At 68.6% G+C, this 16606-nt stretch overlaps 3 protein-coding genes across 3 annotated transcripts in view; 2 read left to right on the top strand and 1 right to left on the bottom strand.

The window, feature by feature from the left end:
* The window catches only part of ACSF3 (acyl-CoA synthetase family member 3), a 53709-nt gene extending 52132 nt beyond the window's left edge, over positions 1-1577 (top strand). The window contains exon 10 of the mRNA XM_068693238.1: positions 1288-1577. Within this exon, the coding sequence (XP_068549339.1) occupies positions 1288-1405 (118 nt within the window). The 3' untranslated portion in view covers positions 1406-1577. The remainder of the gene's footprint in view (positions 1-1287) is intronic.
* Positions 1578-5979: 4402 nt separating this feature from the next.
* On the top strand, positions 5980-11086 carry CDH15 (cadherin 15). The gene is made up of 14 exons (XM_068693850.1): positions 5980-6137; positions 6969-7103; positions 7325-7480; positions 7562-7706; positions 7794-7954; positions 8105-8233; positions 8323-8508; positions 8609-8862; positions 8979-9121; positions 9200-9436; positions 9519-9758; positions 10149-10285; positions 10368-10523; positions 10594-11086. The coding sequence occupies exons 1-14, from the start codon at positions 6087-6089 to the stop codon at positions 10789-10791; spliced, it is 2328 nt and encodes a 775-aa protein (XP_068549951.1). The 5' UTR covers positions 5980-6086; the 3' UTR covers positions 10792-11086.
* Positions 11078-16490, bottom strand: SLC22A31 (solute carrier family 22 member 31). The gene is made up of 9 exons (XM_068693861.1): positions 14526-16490; positions 13498-13601; positions 13273-13427; positions 12913-13081; positions 12514-12647; positions 12304-12412; positions 12000-12211; positions 11792-11903; positions 11078-11704 (listed from the first exon to the last, which is right to left on the bottom strand). Exons 1-9 carry the CDS (start codon positions 14934-14936, stop codon positions 11344-11346), a joined length of 1767 nt encoding a protein of 588 aa, XP_068549962.1. The 5' UTR covers positions 14937-16490; the 3' UTR covers positions 11078-11343.
* Between the last annotated feature and the right edge of the window lie 116 nt (positions 16491-16606).

The following is a 16606-nucleotide window of genomic DNA, read 5'->3' as shown; positions in this document are numbered from 1 at the left end:
GGGGACTGCGATTTAGCAAATGCAGGGAAGATGCTAGCTGGCCGGCTGCTGCTCTGATTAAACAGTTGCGTGGTGGGGGGAAGAGAAGCGAACAAAGAAACCAAACCTGCGCCCACGCTGCTTGGGCAGAGGGGCCAGGACCCCACCGGGGTCCCTCCTGCTGCCACCCCTGCGTGCTGTGCACGCCTTAACCCTCTGGCTGCCGGCTCTCCGGGGCTCCTGCTCCTCCAAGGCAGCCAAATCCAGCAGCAGTTTTTGTTTCTTCACGCTGATGTCCTCCTGCAAGTGGAGATTTCCCTCTGTGGCCAGGCTCGGTCTGCCTGGGTTGGTGTGGATGCCACCGTGGCCTCTCCGTGTGGCACCCACAGTGGCTGCTCACCCCTGACCTTCGCGGCAAGGACGTTGGGGTCTCCGGCAGATCCTTCATCCCCACTCTGTGCCCATGACCCTCGTTACCCCTGGAGCCGTGGCAGTCCCCAGAGCCCTTTAAGCAAAACCCACTCGAGGCTACGAGGAGGTGACCACGGCGCTGTGCACCCAGCACCAGCCCTGCTCCCTGCAGGCACTTCTCCAGCTCTCCCCGTCTGCCTCCCCCTGTCTCTCCCCTTTATTTTTCATGCCACTTAACATTTGCCTGGCCCTTTTCTCGCACTCCCTGGCAGGAGACACATGTCCCCCTTCAGCGTGACTCATTTCACAGCTCTGGCCCCCAGCCGCGCTTGCCGGCACCACCCCGAGCTGGAGACGTCCATCTGGCCGGGGGTACTGGGAGTACTGGGGGTGCTGGTGGCAGCGGGTGAGGGCTCTGCAGACTTGGCACCTCGCCTTAGAGCCTCTGCCAGCGCGGTGCTGGGGCTGGGCACGGCCCCAGGCTGGTGACACATGGCACAGAAGGCAGGAGAGCCTCCCCCTGCGTGCCACAAAGGGCACGGGGATGGCACGCCGAGCTCAGCCTCCCTCCTGCAGCAGGCAGAGCCCTGTGGGCTGTCACACAGCCTGGCACCCTGCCACCAGCATGGCCCAAAGCTGGCCCCCGGGGGGCTTTGTGCAGGGACAGGACCGGGGACAGGCACGGTTTCAGCATCCTTAGTGCCACGGTGCTGTTTTCCCCTGCCACATCTCATGGGGAGGGTTGAGGAGTCCCCGTTAACAGCACTGCCTCCTTGCTGGAGGCTCTCCGGCACCCTGCGAGGGGTGAGCAGGGTTTTGGGGTGCTGCTGGAGCCTCAGGAGGGGCTGGAAGCACAGATTTCGGTCGGCTCTGATGGTCTGCACCTCCGTGTTGCAGGGACACCATGGCACCGTACACCATCCCCACAGAGCTGATCGTGGTGGAGGAGATCCCACGCAACCAGATGGGGAAAGTCAACAAGAAGGAGCTGCTGCAGCGCTTTTACCCGGCCTAGCGCACGGCCTCGGGACGGGACCAGGAGCCTGGGGGTGCTCCGCTCACTGCCACATCACTTCCAGGGCTGAAACAGTGCTGGTGGGGTGCCAGCAGGGATCAGCAGGGGCAGGTCTGGGCTCACTGCACTCCCGCCCATGAAACCAAGCCCAATAAAAGCGAGATTCACCCTGCCTGCTCTTCTCCTTGGCTGAAGAGCTGCAGGGGTCACTCCTCGTGCGGGAGGACCGGGGCTGTCCTGCCCATAGAAGTGAAGTGGGGTGAATTTTGGGGGGGATCCTGGGCTAGCACTGCGCCCCTTGTCTGAGTGCTGCCAGCAGGCACTCACGGGACAGAGCTGCTCCGTTTAACACACGTGTAGGACAGGTGAGAAGCAGAAAGGTGAGGGCTGAGTGTGGGGCTCGGTTCTCTGCACCGTGGACACCCCAAACCCTGGCTGGGAGGGCTCCAGGCTCCCCGTTACCTCTGCTGGGTGCTCGTCCCCATTCCTGCCGTAGCCCTGCCTCGGGCTGCATGTTGCTCGTCACCAGCTGAACTCACTCCTCACGTTAAACCCCTGTCCTCAGCCAGCTGTGGCAGTGCCTGGTAATTTTGCCTCCCTCTCTGCCCTTTCCCACGGGCTCACCAACTTTGGCTCACAGAGGGAGAGGCAGAGGGGCTGGGTGCCCTGGGACACCCCATAACCCGCTGCAAGCGAGCGCCCCGTGCCTCCAGCCTCCACCAAACGCTGCCTCCCGCTTCCCCACGGAACTGAAGCAGCAATGAGAAGCACAAATAAATACAGGGGGTGCTGAATAACCCATGGCATCTCTGCCACCGAGGAGCTTCCACACCAGCACGGGGTGATTACGGGGTGCTGGCACCACCGCTTGTGGGGATGGGGAGCAGGAGGCAGCGGGGAGCAGCTGCGGCACAAATCACACTGCACGTGCACGCCCACGTCTGAAGGTCATCGATTTCCTGGAGGACAGGCAGTATCGATAGATCCTACCTTCATAAACGGAGCTTTGTCCCTGTTTGACTTCACGCACGCTTTGCCGGATCGATGTCACCATGGGGGCTGACGGCCGTGCCCCGCAGCTCCATCCCCAGCATGGGGGGGGGGACACGGCTCATCCTGCCAGCCATGGGGCACCAGGAAGGGTGGGAGGGATGGGGAGCGTGGGTAATTGATTAAATATCTTCGTTAGGGTCAGCAGAGCCCAAAGCACCTGGGAGGGCGATCAGCGTGCGCGGCGGTGTCAGAGCCCAGCTCTCCGCGGAGGGACCGAGCGGATCCTTTGTTAAAACATCAGCGATGCAGTAAATTTTTTAACTTAGCAAATAGATCAATATCAAATTATCATGTCTCACATTCATAACTCTTAAGCAAGCAACAATGGAGAGAGACAAGGTCACTGGAGAATAAATAGCAGCAAAAGCTCTTAATGATCTATCATTCTCGACAACCCCAGGCACCCAGCACCAGCCTGGTGACAAGATCATTAATAAAACTCTGCAGGAACGCTATCGATTGCTTTGATGGATGATCACAGGTAGCAAATACTGTAAAACACCTGGCTGTCACACACTGAAATGAGTAGTGTGACTCGCACCCCGGCGCAGGACCGGCTGCGGCACCGCCGGGTCTCGTCCCCGGGGGCGGCTGCTGCAGGGAGGGTGGTCGGTGGCCACGGCACCCCCGGCTTTGGGATCAGCCTCTGTGCTGGCCCCCCGGCTCCCAGCCCCTCCAGCTCGTTCCTCCCTACAGATGGCAGGAGTTTATTAAGAGCCTCATTAAAGCACCTGGTCACCGTGCCCCACGCCCCAGGTTGGAGCTGTGTTGGCCAGGGACAGATTTGGGTACCTTGGTGCCGCTGGAGGAACCTGGACACCCCGCTGCCTCCCCTCACTGCTGGATGTGGCCCTGGGACACCGACACAGCCCGGACATTGGGGACAGAATGGGGGTCCCCAAGGCTCTGCACCCCCCGTGCCACGTCCGTCGGGGATGCTCCAGTCACTTTGCTTGCGAGCCACGTCCGCGCTGACGGTCTGATCATATGTACACAACCATTCAATTACCCCGTAATGGCTACAGGCTATTAAGCCATCAATCTCCTTCATTAAGCCCTGCCAGGCCCGGCCCGGCCCCGTGCAATAAAACCATTAAAACAACAACAAAAACCCAAAGTAGCCTCCTTAATGCGCCCGCCCCACCACCCAACTCGGGCATCACCAACGTGGCCATCCCGCAGCCTCCCCGACCCCGCTGCAGCCTCCCCCTGCCCGGAGCCACCCCGGGGCACCCATGGGCGCACTGCCCCGAGCTGCCAGCGCCCTGCGGTGCCGCTCACCCCTTGTTGGGGTGTCCCCAGGGAGCTGGGGGCTGTCCCCTGGGTGCTCCCATCCGCTCATCCCTGCCCTGGGCTCAGCACGGCTCGGCACGCCGGGCCCTGCGCTCGCGCTTTATGGCTGACATTATCTTTTATGGCCGTATAAAACCGAAGCTCCGGTGGCTTTATGGCTGCTGTGCCGGCATTTGGCACCTCGCTGCTCAGCGCCACGCTCCCGGCTGCTCGCTCCCCCACTGCACCCACGTTAGGGCAGGACTGGTCCCAGTGCCGCACTGGGGACGCAGCTGGGCACAAGCCCCAATGTTCTTGTGCTGGGCTGGGCTCGAGGGGCAGGTTTTGGGGGCTGGGGGGTCAGGGGCCACGCTGCCCTACTGGGAACGGAGCCGTGCCACCGGGATGAGCCCACGGCCTGGCGCTGGCACCTTGTCAGAGCCCATCACGTCTGCGCCCCGTGCCCCCGTGCCGCGGTGCCGGTGGCAGGGAACATCTGCTCGGCCACCCCGCTGCCACGGCGCATTAGGGTCAGGGTCAGCTGCCAGGACCCCCAGCCACGGCCACCGGGGCTGCTCCCCGCTGTGACACTGATGTGGGGTGGCAGGGCACGAGGGTGGGAGGATAAATGGGGTCGGGCAGATGGACGGGGACGGGGCTGAGCCGTGCCGTGGGGTCACCGGTGCCTGACGCTCACCCACTCATGGCACGGCTCCACGTCCACTCTGCTGTCCCCTGGCCACCTGAAGCCCTGCCACCGCTTGGCTTCAGTGAGGAGCTGGGGGGGGGCAGAAGACCCCCCCCTGTGTCCCCCAGCCTTTTTTCCTTTGGGCTGCCCCCCCTGCAGCAGCCCCGCAGCGCTCTCCAGATGCTCTGCGCAGGAGGGAACCGGGGGGTCCTCAGGGAGGGGAACGGGGATGGATGGGGTTGGGGGAGGCACCCGCTGCAGCCCGGCCCCCCCCCCGGCCGCTCCCCGGTGCGGCCCCCGGGGTGCGGGGACACGGAGCCGGTGGCCGGGGCGATGCTGCCCTCTGGTGCTGCGGGATGGGATGGGATGGGATGGGGATGGGGATGGGATGGGATGGGATGGGATGGGATGGGATGGGATGGGATGGGATGGGATGGGATGGGATGGGGATGGGGATGGGATGGGGATATGGGATGGGGATATGGGATGGGATGGGGATGGGATGGGAATATGGGATGGGGATGGGATGGGGATGGGGATGGGATGGGATGGGATGGGGATATGGGATGGGGATGGGGATGGGATGGGATGGGATGGGGATATGGGATGGGGATATGGGATGGGGATGGGATGGGATGGGATGGGATGGGATGGGGATGGGGATGGGGATGGGGATGGGATGGGATGGGATGGGATGGGATGGGATGGGATGGGATGGGATGGGATGGGGATGGGGATGGGGATGGGATGGGATGGGATGGGATGGGATGGGATGGGATGGGATGGGATGGGATGGGATGGGATGGGATGGGGATGGGATGGGAATATGGGATGGGGATGGGATGGGGATGGGGATGGGATGGGATGGGATGGGGATATGGGATGGGATGGGATGGGATGGGGATGGGATGGGATGGGGATGGGGATGGGATGGGATGGGGATGGGGATATGGGATGGGATGAGGTTGGAGCTGTATGGGGTGAGATGGGAATGGGGCTGGGACTGCTCTGGGCTGGTGCTGGCCCCAGCCTTGCCGCTGCCCCCCCCTCGCAGCCCTCCCTGGCCCCCGCCCAGCGCCCGCCGCCAGCCCAGATGGCCCCGCACCTGCCCCGGAACGCGGCCGCGGGGGCCCGGCGGGGCGGGGGGCGAGCAGAGCCCCCCCGAGGGGGGGGAGATCGAGAGCAGGAGGGGGGCGACGATGCCGGGCGGGGGCCGGGGCCGTGCTGCCGGGGGGGGAGCAGCGGCCCCGGGGCTCTCCGCCCGCCCCGTCGCGGCATCCCCGGGGCGCACCCGGCGGCAGCTGCCGCATTCCCAGCGCCCTGCCCGGGGCGAGGGGGGGGGCGCAGCCCCCATCCACAAAGTGCCGTGCAAAGGAGGAGGGGGGGGGGACACACAGCACCCCCGGGGACCCCTTCGTGGACCCCCCCCAGCCCTTCGGACCCCCTTCTCCCCGGTCTCCCCGTGCGCACCGCCAGCCCCGTCGGGCCCCCTGCGCGCAGCCGGGCAGCATCGGGCCGGGCCGGGGGGCGGCGGGGGGGGGCTGTGGGGCCAGCTGCCATGCCGGGGGGGGCCCGGGCCGCTCGGCAGCACATGTGCTGTCACTCAGCCAGCCCCGCGGTTATTTTAGCTCGGGGCCGGCGAGCGGCTCGGACTGCGCCCGCTCGGCCATGGGGCCCCCGCTCCTGCTCGCCTGCCTGCTCGCCCCCCTCTGCGCCAGGGTAAGGGATGGGGGGGGCTGAAACTTACCCCCCCACACTAAAAAATGGGTTGGTGGGCGTGGGGGGTGGCTGGGATGGGGCCCAGGCCCCGTGGACGCACGTCTCCGGGGGTGTCGGGGATGGAGAGGGGGGATTTGGGGATGGGGAGGGGGGTGTCGGGGATGGGGACGGGGGTGTCGCAGGCTCTGCGCCCCTCCTGGGCCATTTCCCACCCCACAGATGGTGGCGGTGGCCAGGGCAGGGGGGGGGCCTCCGGCACATTGCGTGGGTTGTAAAGCGGCGAGAGGGGCATGGGGGGGGCTGGTGCTCAGAAACACGCTGCTCCCCTCACCGCCCCCAGCAGCACTGCTGGATTTCCCCCCCCCCCCGGCCCCCTCCCACCCCACTGTTCGCACACAGCCCCCCCCGTGCCCCTCACCGCGGCCTCAGGCCTGAGCCATGTGGGGCTGTCGGGGTCTGGCCTGGGCCCCACAGCTCTGGGGGGGGGGGGAAGGAAGGCAAGCGGACCCACAGGGACCCCCCCTCACCCCCCCCATTATCCAACCACCCCCTCCCTTCCCTCCCCAAGCTCCAGCAGCCTCCCAGATAAGCAGGAAGGGGGGGGGGGGGGGGGGTCTCCCCACACACCCCCAGCCCAGCCCTGGCTGCAGCCCCCCAGCTCCGTGCCCCCCACCCCAGCCCAGACCCCCCCATGCGGTGACGGTGACGTGGGTTGGGGCCGTGCCAGGCATTTCTGCCCCCTTCCTGGGGTGCCCATCACCATGATGAGGGGGGGGCCACCATGAAGCCCCCACGTCCCGCTCGGCAGCATGGTGTCCCCCCCCCCCTCAGGGTGCCAGCACGGCCCCAGGCAGCCCCCCCGGCTGGCGGCAGCACGAGGCCCCCCGGCGGGTGAAGAGGGCCTGGGTGATCCCCCCCATCAGCGTCTCGGAGAACCACAAGCGCATCCCACACCTCCTGGTGCAGGTAGGCAGGGAAAAAATTGGGGGGGGACACACTATGGGGGGCAGCACGGGGCCCCCCAGCGAGGGGATCCCCATGTAGCACGGAGGGGATGGAGCCCCAATTCCCCTGGGTGCAGGGACCCCCCCACCCCAAGCACCCTGCCCTGGGGGTGAGGCGACCCCAGGGGTCCGGGGGGCAGCCCCCAGCCCCCCAGCCCCCCAGCCCCGCTTTCCTCTGGGCAGATCAAGTCGGACAAGCAGCAGCCGGGGGGGGTGATCTACAGCATCAAGGGGCCGGGGGTGGACGAGGAGCCCTTGGGCATCTTCTCCATCGACAAGTTCAGCGGCAAGGTCTTCCTCAACGCCATGCTGGACCGGGAGGAGAACGACCGATTTCGGGTAAGGATATGGCCCGGCCGTGCGTACCCGTGGCCCCCAGCCCCCCCCATTAGCCCTCACCCACCCACTTTGTGCCCCCAGCTGAAGGCTTTTGCCCTGGACCTGGGCGGCGTGACGCTGGAGGACCCCACGGACCTGGAGATCATCGTGGTGGACCAGAACGACAACCGGCCGCTCTTCCGCCAGGACGTCTTCACGGGGCGCGTGGTGGAGGGCGCCGAGCCAGGTGGGACCCCGCGGCCACCCAGGGTGGGGGGGGGACACGAGCCGGCCCCCGTGCCCACACCCACCGGGGGCGCTCCGGTGGCCGCAGGGACCTGCGTGATGACGGTGGAGGCCACCGACGCCGATGACCCCGAGACGGACAACGCGGCGCTGCGGTTCTCCATCCTGGAGCAGGGCGCGGGCGGCATGTTCAGCATCAACGCCACCACGGGAGAGATCTGCACCGCACGGCCCGGCCTCGACCGAGAGGTAGGGGGCACGGGGGGGGCATTAAGGGGGGCACCGGGGCTGGAGGAGCCATGGGTTGGTCCGTGCGCACGGCCAGCCGTGGTGAGGGGTGGCCACCCCGTCCCCGTGGCTGCTGGGGGGGCTCAGCGCCTCCCCCTTGCCTCCCCGCAGAGTGTGGGGGTGTACAACCTGACGCTGCAGGCGGCCGATATGTCCGGGGACGGGCTCACCACCACGGCCACGGCCGTCATCTACCTGGAGGACATCAACGACAACGCCCCCGAGTTCACCAAGGAGGAGGTAGCGGTTGGGGTGGGCTGGGGGGGGACAAAATTTGGGATATTGGATCCTGGGGGGTAGGTGCCAGCCCCGTGCTGCTTCCCCCCCAGTTCTCCATGGAGGTGGAGGAGCAGGCGGCCGGGCTGGAGGTGGGCAGGGTCCTGGTGCACGACAAGGACCTGGCCGGCTCGCCCAACTGGTTGGCCAAATTCACCATCCTGGAGGGCGACCCCGAGGGCGCCTTCGCCATCCACACCGACCCCTACACCAACGACGGCGTGCTCTCCGTGGCCAAGGTGGGCACCCGGGGGGGGGCACCCGGGGTGCTGGGCATGGGGATGGGGGTGCTGACAGCTCCGCTCACCCCCTGTGTGTGTCCCCCCCACCCCTCGGCAGCCCCTGGACCACGAGGTGCGGGACCGCTTCCAGCTGACGGTGTCGGTGCAGAACCAGCAGCCGCTGGAGCCGGGGGCCCCGGGCAGCCCGCGGGCGCTGGCCACGGTGCAGGTGCGGGTGCGGGACGTGAACGAGGCGCCCGTCTTCCGCGAGAACCCGCGGCGAGTCAGCGTGCCAGAAGGGGCCCCCCCAGGCACCCCCGTCACCACCTACACCGCCAGCGACCCCGACACGCGCCAGCTGCAGACCCTCACGTGAGTGCTGCGTTTTGGGCACCCACTGCGTTTTGGGCACCCAGGTGTGCAGCCGGCGGTGGGTATTTTTGGGAAGGGGGGGTGGTGATGGTGTGCCCCCCGCCCTGTGCCCCCAGCTACGCGCTGCTGTACGACCCCGCGGGCTGGCTGCAGCTGGACCCGCACTCCGGCACCGTGCGCACCAAGCGGGAGCTGCGGCACCCCTCGGCCTTCCTGCAGGGCGGCTGGTACATCGCCCTGGTGCTCGCCCGTGATGATGGTGAGCACCCCACCCCCCCTGAGCCCCCCCCGTGCCCCTCGGCACCCCCTGACCCCTCTGCTCCTCGCCCCCACCCAGCCGAGCCCCCGCTGTCCGCCACCGGCACGCTCTCCATCGAGATCCTGGAGGTGAACGACCACGCGCCCCTGCTGCAGCCGCCGGCCGGCGTGGTGTGCGGGCGGCCTGGCCGCGGGGGGAGCCTGCTGCTGGGGGCCACCGACGACGATCGGCCCCCCCACGGAGCCCCCTTCCACTTCCAGCTCAGCCCCCAGCACCCCCAGCTCGCCCGGAACTGGAGCATCACCCGCTTCAATGGTGAGGGAGGGCTGGAGTTCGGGGGGGTCGCTGTCACCTGAGGGGGTCCCCGCTCACCCCAGCCCTTGTGCCCCCCCCGCAGTGACCCACGCGGTGCTGGCCGTGCTGGTGGAGCTGCCCGAGGGGCTCTACTCGCTGCCGTTGCTGCTGCGGGACTCGGGGACCCCCCCCCGGGAGCAGCAGCAGCTGCTGAACGTCTCGGTGTGTCCCTGCGGCCGCGATGGCACCTGCGAGGACGGCGTCCTGGCCGCTGCCACCGCCGGGGTCGGCATCACTCTGGAGGCTCTCCTGGTCATCCTCGGAAGCAGCACCCTGCTCCTGCGTGAGTGACACCCCCAGAGCCCCCCCACCCACTCCTGGGTACCCCAACCCCTCCTCGTGTCCCTCCTCAACGGTGCAGGACCCAAATCCCAGCAGCTTGCTCCATCGCCACGTCCCACCCCCCAACCCACTGCCCCATCCCGATCCTGGCCACCACAACCCATCCCAACCCATGTCCCTCATCACCCTATTGTGGTCCTGGCCACCATATCCCACCCCATCCCATGCCCTGCATCAAATTAGCCCGGTCCTGGCCACCCCACCCCATCCCCATCCCCATCCCCATCCCATGCCACCCCAGCCCCATCCCCGTCCCTTCCTTGCCCAATACCCTACACCCCATTCCCCCCGAGGGGGTCCTGGCCCCGTGCCCACCCACTCCCCCCCGCAGTGCTGGCACTTCTGGGGGCCGCACGGGTGCGCGGGCGCCGCCGGGCACTGCGCAAGGGGCTGCTGCAGCGCTCCCGGGACGACATGCGCGACAACATCCTCAACTACGACGAGCAGGGCGGAGGCGAGGAGGACCAGGTGATGGGGGGCACCCCGGGCAGGGCTGGGGGGGGGGGCTCATCGCAGCCCCAACAGCCCTGACACGTCCCGCTCCCCGCAGGACGCCTACGACATCAACCAGCTGCGGCACCCCCAGCTCCTCCAGCCCCGCGCCAAGCCCCCCGTGCGCAGGGACGCGCCGCTGCGCTCCGGCACCCCCTCGGCACCCCGCAAGCTGCCCAGCGGCCCCTCGGACATCGAGGACTTCATCAATGAGGTGGGAAGGGGCTCGGCACCCCCCTGCTTCCCTTTCCGTAGCAGGGCTGATGCCATTCCTGTCCCCGCAGGGGCTGGAGGCGGCCGACAGTGACCCCAGCGTGCCCCCCTACGACACCGCCCTCATTTACGACTACGAGGGCTCGGGCTCCGTCGCCAGCCCGCTCAGCTCCATCGTGTCCAGCCTAACGGATGAGGACCAGGACTACGACTACCTGAGCGAGTGGGGGCCCCGCTTCAGGCGCCTGGCTGATCTCTACGGGCAGTAGAGGGGCCTGGGGGGGGGGGGCTGGGGAGTTTGGGGGTCTCGCACACGAGGTGCCCAAAGGTGGAGGCTCCGTGCACGCACCAGGTGCCCGGCTGCAGGGGTCTTTGCACCCCCGTGTGCCCCCCACCCAGAGCAGCAGCAGAGGGACCCCACACCCAGCAGAGCCTTGATGGTGCGAGCAGTGTGCCAGTGGGGAAGGGGGGGCCACAGAGCCCCCCTTGGTCCCTTCCCAATAAAAATCCCAGCCAAGGGGGCTGGCGAGACCCCGGCCGCACCAGCCACCCGTGTAGAAACAAGGCACTTTTATTGGCAGCTGCAGCCCCCCCCGGGGCATCACCCCCACCCCAGGACTCCCAGCACAGCTCCTCCTGGGGCAGGATCTGGCCCCAAGGGGGGTGGGCGCGCAGCCCCCAGCCCCACCACCGCTCACAGCCCAGAGCTTTGCGCCCAGGGCCACGTGGGGACTGGGGGGGGGACCCACTGCACCAGGGGGGTCCCAGCGGTGTGATGCTTGCCCCCCCCAGCCCTTCCAGCAGCAGGGAGGGGGGCACGGCTACGTCTCCGGGGGGGTGGCTGGGGGGCTGTGCCGGGGACCCAGCGCCCGCTTGGCGGAGGAGACGAGGCGGGAGTAGTCGTGGGGGATGCCGCGGGGGGCGAGCAGGGGCAGGTGGTCCTCGCGGGGGGGGCGGTGGAACAGGGGGGGCCGGCGCTGGCTCTCGCCATCCTGCAGGGACTGGGGCAGGCCCCGGCCGCGGCTCTCGGGCAGCAGCATGATGCTGAGCACCGAGAGGATGGCGAAGGAGGCGAACACCAAGTGGTGCAGGAAGAAGCCGCGGCTGTTGGGGATGGCCGTGATGGGGGCGGCCGCCTTGCCCACGAAGCTGGCCCCCACGATCAGCCCCAGCCCGGCACCCCTGCGGGGAGGGGAAGGGGAAAAAATGCTCAGAAAAGAGTGAGGGGGAGGAAACAGGGTCCTGGGGAGGGGGCGGCTCCCCCCTGACCTGACCACGGTGGGCAGCACCTCGCTGGCGAAGAAGATGCTGAGCATGGTGACGGCGTGCGAGGCGGTGATGCCCACCACCGACAGGGTCAGCACGATGAGGTCCAGCAGGTCTGGAGAGGGCAGGGGGGTGGAGGAGACATCACCAGGGGGCTCACCCTGCACCCCCCCAGCACCCGGTCCCGCTGTGCCCCCCCGCCTCGCCTTACACTGGGTGAGGGCCAGCAGCAGCAGGGAGGAGATGCCGGTGAGCACGGTGCAGAGCAGCAGCACGGCGCGGCGCCCGAAGCGCTCGGCGGTGAGGCAGAGGAAGAGGCAGGCCACCGCCTCGGCGCCCACCAGCGCCAAGTAGGAGGAGAAACGGGGCAGGTGCGGGGCCAGGTTGCGGGTGAAGCAGTGCCGGATGCCGGAGCCGATGAAGCTGCGGGACGGGGGGCTCAGCAAGGGGGGGTTGGGGGGCCGGTTGGGGCCGCTCCCCCCACCCCACAGCATTATCCCCCCCCGGCTGCTCACGCGGTGAAGCCGAGGATGACGCTGTTCTTCCAGATCACCCTGGTGCTGAAGATCTCGCAGACGGCGTGGTAGCGGGGCTGGGGGGAGCCCTCAGCCAGCGTCTCCAGCTCTGTGCGCACGGTGGGACCGGGTTAGAGCCGGGACAGCCCCACGGAGCCCCAGCACGGCCGGTTTGGGAAGGGGGGGCCCACCAGGCACCCCCCCACGCACCCGCCATCAGGCTCCCTTGGTCGTCGGCACCGCGGCTGCTGCTCTCGGCCAGCGCCTGCAGCGTCCTCCTGGCCCTCTCGAGCTGCTGCGTGGCCAGCAGCCAGCGCGGGGACTCCAGTAGCAGCGCCGGGCACCTGGGGCAAGCAGCGGTGTCACGGGGTGTCCGCGGGGACCGTGCCCCCCCCCAGCACCACCACCACCTCCCCCTGCCTGGCTCAGAGCCGCGCTGTGCCTGGAAACCCTCGGCTTCAAACCTGAGCAAACATTTACCCGGGGAGCCTGGAGAGCCCCGGTGGCTTTGATGCCCCGCAGCCCCGGGCAGGGTGTGCCGGGACAGGGCGCTGCCCGGTGTGGCTTGGCCCCCTGCGCACACCAGCCCCGAAACGGGGGGGTCCTCACCACCAGCAGGCAGCCAGCAGAGCCAGGATCATGGTGACGGCGCCCTGCAGGACCCGCCAGTCCCGGCACAGCACGGCCAGCCCCGGCAGCAGCAGCTCCCCGGCGATCCAGAAGAAGCCGGCCACCATCGTCACCTCCAGCCGGTGCGGGGGGTCGCACTGCTCCAGCCCTAGAGGGGGGGCACAAGGGGTGCAGCGTGGGTGCCATGGCCACGGGGCACCCCACAGCATCCTGCATCCCATGGCACCCCGCGTGCAGCAGCATCCCAAAACCCCACAGCACCCCAAAACCCCACAGCACCCCAAAACCCCAAAGGATCCCAAAACCCCGCAGCACCCCAAACCCTGCCGGCGCACTCACGTGCCACGTAGAGGGAGAGGAAGGCGCCCGCCAGCGCGGCCCCGAAGAGCATCCTCGCCACCAGGACCATGAGGAAGTTGATGGCCAGCGCCACGCCGAGCCCCAGGGGCACCGCCAGCCCCAGGGACACCACGAAGGTGGGGCGGCGGCCGAACCTGCAGGGCCGGGCGTGAGCTGGGCCGGGTGCCCCATTGGGGGAGAGCCCCGGGGACCCCCCCCTTTTACCTGTCACAGGCCAGGCCGGCGGCGACGCTGCCCAGGGTCCAGCCCAGCAAGTGCGTGGTCTGCTCCAGAGGCACCTTCCAGCGCGAGGCGCACACCAGGTCCCACTGCGGGCCACGGGGATGCGTCTGCATGGGGGGCCCGGCAAAGCCCCCCCTGCCCACAGGGCTGGGACGGACGGCGCCGGTGGGGTCACGAGCCCCACGCTTTGTCGGGGGGCTTCTGGGCGGCTCCCACCCCCAGGCAGAAGCACAGGGCCCAGAGTGGTGCTGGTGGCCCCCAGAGCCCTGTCTTTGTCGTGTCCCCCCCCGCACAGCAGAGCTCCCCACCCCACAGCCACCCCTTGTCCCCCCCCATGGGGGTCTGCTGGCTGTTCCCAGGACCCCCCAAGCAAAATTCTTCTTCCCCAGGCCCTCCAGAACAGCCAGAGCTTTCCCTCGCTGGGGCCCCCAGCTTGTCCCCCAGGGACCCCCCAGTCCCCTTCACACCCTCCCCAGGCCTCCCCACAGCCCCCCCAACCCACAGCCACCCCTCGACCCCTCCTGCACCCACGATCCCGGGGCCCCCCGACCTCCTCCAGCCTCCCCCAGACTGGTGCCCCCCCGAGACCTCCAGACCCAGGCCCCTTTTGCCCCCCCCCGACCATCCCGGGCCCTGGGGACCCCCCCAAACCCTCCCAACACCCCAAAGCCCCTCAAACCCCTGGGACCCTTAGGACTCCCCAGAATCCCCCACCCCCAAAGTGCCCCAGCTCCCCAAAACTCAGGGATCCCCTCAACCCCTCCCCAAACATGGAAAACACCCCCAGACCCCCCCTCCCCAAACAAAGGGAACACCCCCAGACCCACCCCAAACCTCACCCCCCTCCCCAAACTTAGGGCTCCCCCCAAACCTCCCCATCCCCAGGACCCTATCACCCCAAACTTAGGAACCCCATTACAACCCCCCTCCCCATCCCCCTCCCCATCCCCAGGACCCCTCTCCTACACCCCCAAACATCTCCCCCCTCCCCAAATATCCCCCCCCCCAACCTGCGTGACCATGTTGGAGCGCAGCCCGGCGGCGGGCAGTGCGTAATGCCAGCCGCGGGTGCAGGGCCCGGTGCCGTCGGGGCGGGCGGTGGCGGTGCCGGGGGCCGTGCCGGGGGTCGCGGGGGGGCCGTGGCGGTACCGGTAGAGCTGGCAGGGGCTCCAGCCCCCGCGGAGCCGGGGGACGGCGGCTCGGAGCAGGGCGGCCCCCGCCAGGCGGCGCAGCGGCGGCGGCAGGAGCGCGGCGTCGGGGCGGCAGCGGTGGGGGGGCTCCGCTCCCAGCGCCCACCCCAGCGCCCAGCCCAGCGCCAGCGCCAAGCACGGAGCCCACCCCCCCGCGGCACGGCGGCCCCGAGGCCGTGCCCCCCCCCCGGTGCCGGTTGCTGCCCCGGTTGCTGCCCCCGCCGCCTCCATCCCGCTGGGGCCGGGCAGGTGAGGGCGCGCACGGCTCGGCTCGGCTCGGCCCCTCCGCGGCACCGCCCCCCCCCGGAGCCAGGTCCTGCCCCCTCCTTCTGGCCCCCCCCCGGGCCCGAATCCCAGCCCCGGACCCCCCCAGACTCGTCCCGACCCCTGTGCGCCCCCCCCAAGCCCAGCCTGGGTCGTGCGCCCCTGCCCGGCTCAGCCTCCCCCTGCGCACCCCGCTTGTTCCCCGGGGGTTCGGGGGGGCCGAGAGCTGCACCAGCACCCATGGGTGCTCCCGGCCCCCGCTGAGCCTCCAGGGGCTGGGGGCCCCCCAGGAGGGCTTCGGGACAAAACCCTACAAGGGGGAGCGCGGTGGGAAGGGGGAGGAAGCAGCCGAGCCCCCAAAGGAGCCTTTTTGTTTTTTCCTTAATTTCTTTGTGCCCGTTATCTCTGTGCTCCCCCCTGCGCAGCCCTGGGATGCGGCACTTTGCAGTTATTTAATGAAGGAAAGGGCAGGGGTGGGCGTTAGGTAAAAAATCAGCTGGGTGTGAGGATGCCCCAGGCCCCCTCTCACCCCAGGGAGCAGGAGCAGCCCCCCCAGCTGGTGCCCATCGCCCACCCCAACACAGCAACCCTAAGCCAGGCTGGGGACAAAACCATTTAGGATCCAGTGAGGCCACAGCACCCATAAACATTGGGACCCAATCCCTGCTGGAGGGGTGGGGGGCACCAGGCTGGGGAAAGCCGGACCCCAGATGGGACACGATGCAGGGACACTCTCCAGATCCCCAGCCCCAGGAGCCTGGCACAGTGGGTGCTCCCCCACGCTGTGTGCGCCCGGCACAGCCCGAGCTGCAGTGGGAGAACTGGGGAGGACTGGGGAGGACTGGGGAGGACTGGGCTGCGCCGTGCCCTTGAGCCCAGCAGCACCCTGGAGCCGCATCGTGCTCAACTCCTCCCTGGTTCCAAAAGCAGCAGCCGAGGCGTCTGAGCGGTGTGTGCGCGCCTGGAAAAACTGGAAAGAGAAAGCAAGAGGCGGGTGGGGGCAGCCAGAGAGGTCGGGGGGGGGCAGCCAGAGAGGCGGGGGGTGCCCCTCCAGGCTTCCTGCGTGCCAGGCAAGGGCGGGCGGCAGCTGCAAGCAGGGCGCAGGGGCCGTGGGAGAGGCACTTGAACCTCTCCAGCCCTGGTGCTGAGCACTTGTGCTCGAGGCCCAGCTGCCAGCAGGATGGCTCAACGTGAGCCAGGCAAACACCACGGCACAGACACGGGCACACGGAGCACGCAGTGGTGACAGCCCCACAGCGGTGCAGGGCTGGTGACAGGAGGGACACCAGGGCGCCGCGTGCCCCTTCCCTCCCTCACCCCTTACGGAGAGGCCCCAGGAGCAGGAGCGAATTCAGCCAACGGGGTCACGGCAGGGCTGGGGCAGTGCTGGGCTCCCCATTTCTGCTCCTGCTCCGAGCTCTGCAGCCCTAAAGCAGCAGCTCCTCGACTTGGAGCACCTGGCTGCACTGAAGCAGGAGCAGCACCCCGGGGTCAGGAGCCACCCGAGGTTAGGAGTTGGCCTCCGGGGGTCTGTGCAACACAAACTGAATTCAGGGGACCTGTGCGCACAGCACGGGTGCATCAGGCAGGCTTCCAAACCACTGAGCACCTCCTGGCTCCTTCAGAGTGCTGCCTGG

The sequence above is a fragment of the Anas acuta genome, chromosome 10, assembly GCF_963932015.1.
Source record: "Anas acuta chromosome 10, bAnaAcu1.1, whole genome shotgun sequence".
Taxonomy (NCBI): domain Eukaryota; kingdom Metazoa; phylum Chordata; class Aves; order Anseriformes; family Anatidae; genus Anas; species Anas acuta.
The sequence above is the reverse complement of the archived record's forward strand: the minus strand, read 5'-3'. Positions and strand labels throughout refer to the sequence as shown.

Excerpts from the sequence above, each read along its gene's own strand:
- CDH15 (XM_068693850.1), top strand. The coding sequence starts at position 6,087 with ATGGGGCCCCCGCTCCTGCTCGCCTGCCTGCTCGCCCCCCTCTGCGCC. Across the intron at positions 6,138-6,968 it reads TCGCCCCCCTCTGCGCCAGG|GGTGCCAGCACGGCCCCAGG; the intron begins GTAAGGGATGGG and ends CCCCCCCCTCAG. Across the intron at positions 8,863-8,978 it reads CGCCAGCTGCAGACCCTCAC|CTACGCGCTGCTGTACGACC; the intron begins GTGAGTGCTGCG and ends CTGTGCCCCCAG.
- SLC22A31 (XM_068693861.1), bottom strand. The coding sequence starts at position 14,936 with ATGGAGGCGGCGGGGGCAGCAACCGGGGCAGCAACCGGCACCGGGGGG. Across the intron at positions 13,602-14,525 it reads GCTCCAACATGGTCACGCAG|TGGGACCTGGTGTGCGCCTC; the intron begins GTTGGGGGGGGG and ends CGTGGCCCGCAG. Across the intron at positions 12,648-12,912 it reads CTGCTGGCTGCCTGCTGGTG|GTGCCCGGCGCTGCTACTGG; the intron begins GTGAGGACCCCC and ends TGCTTGCCCCAG.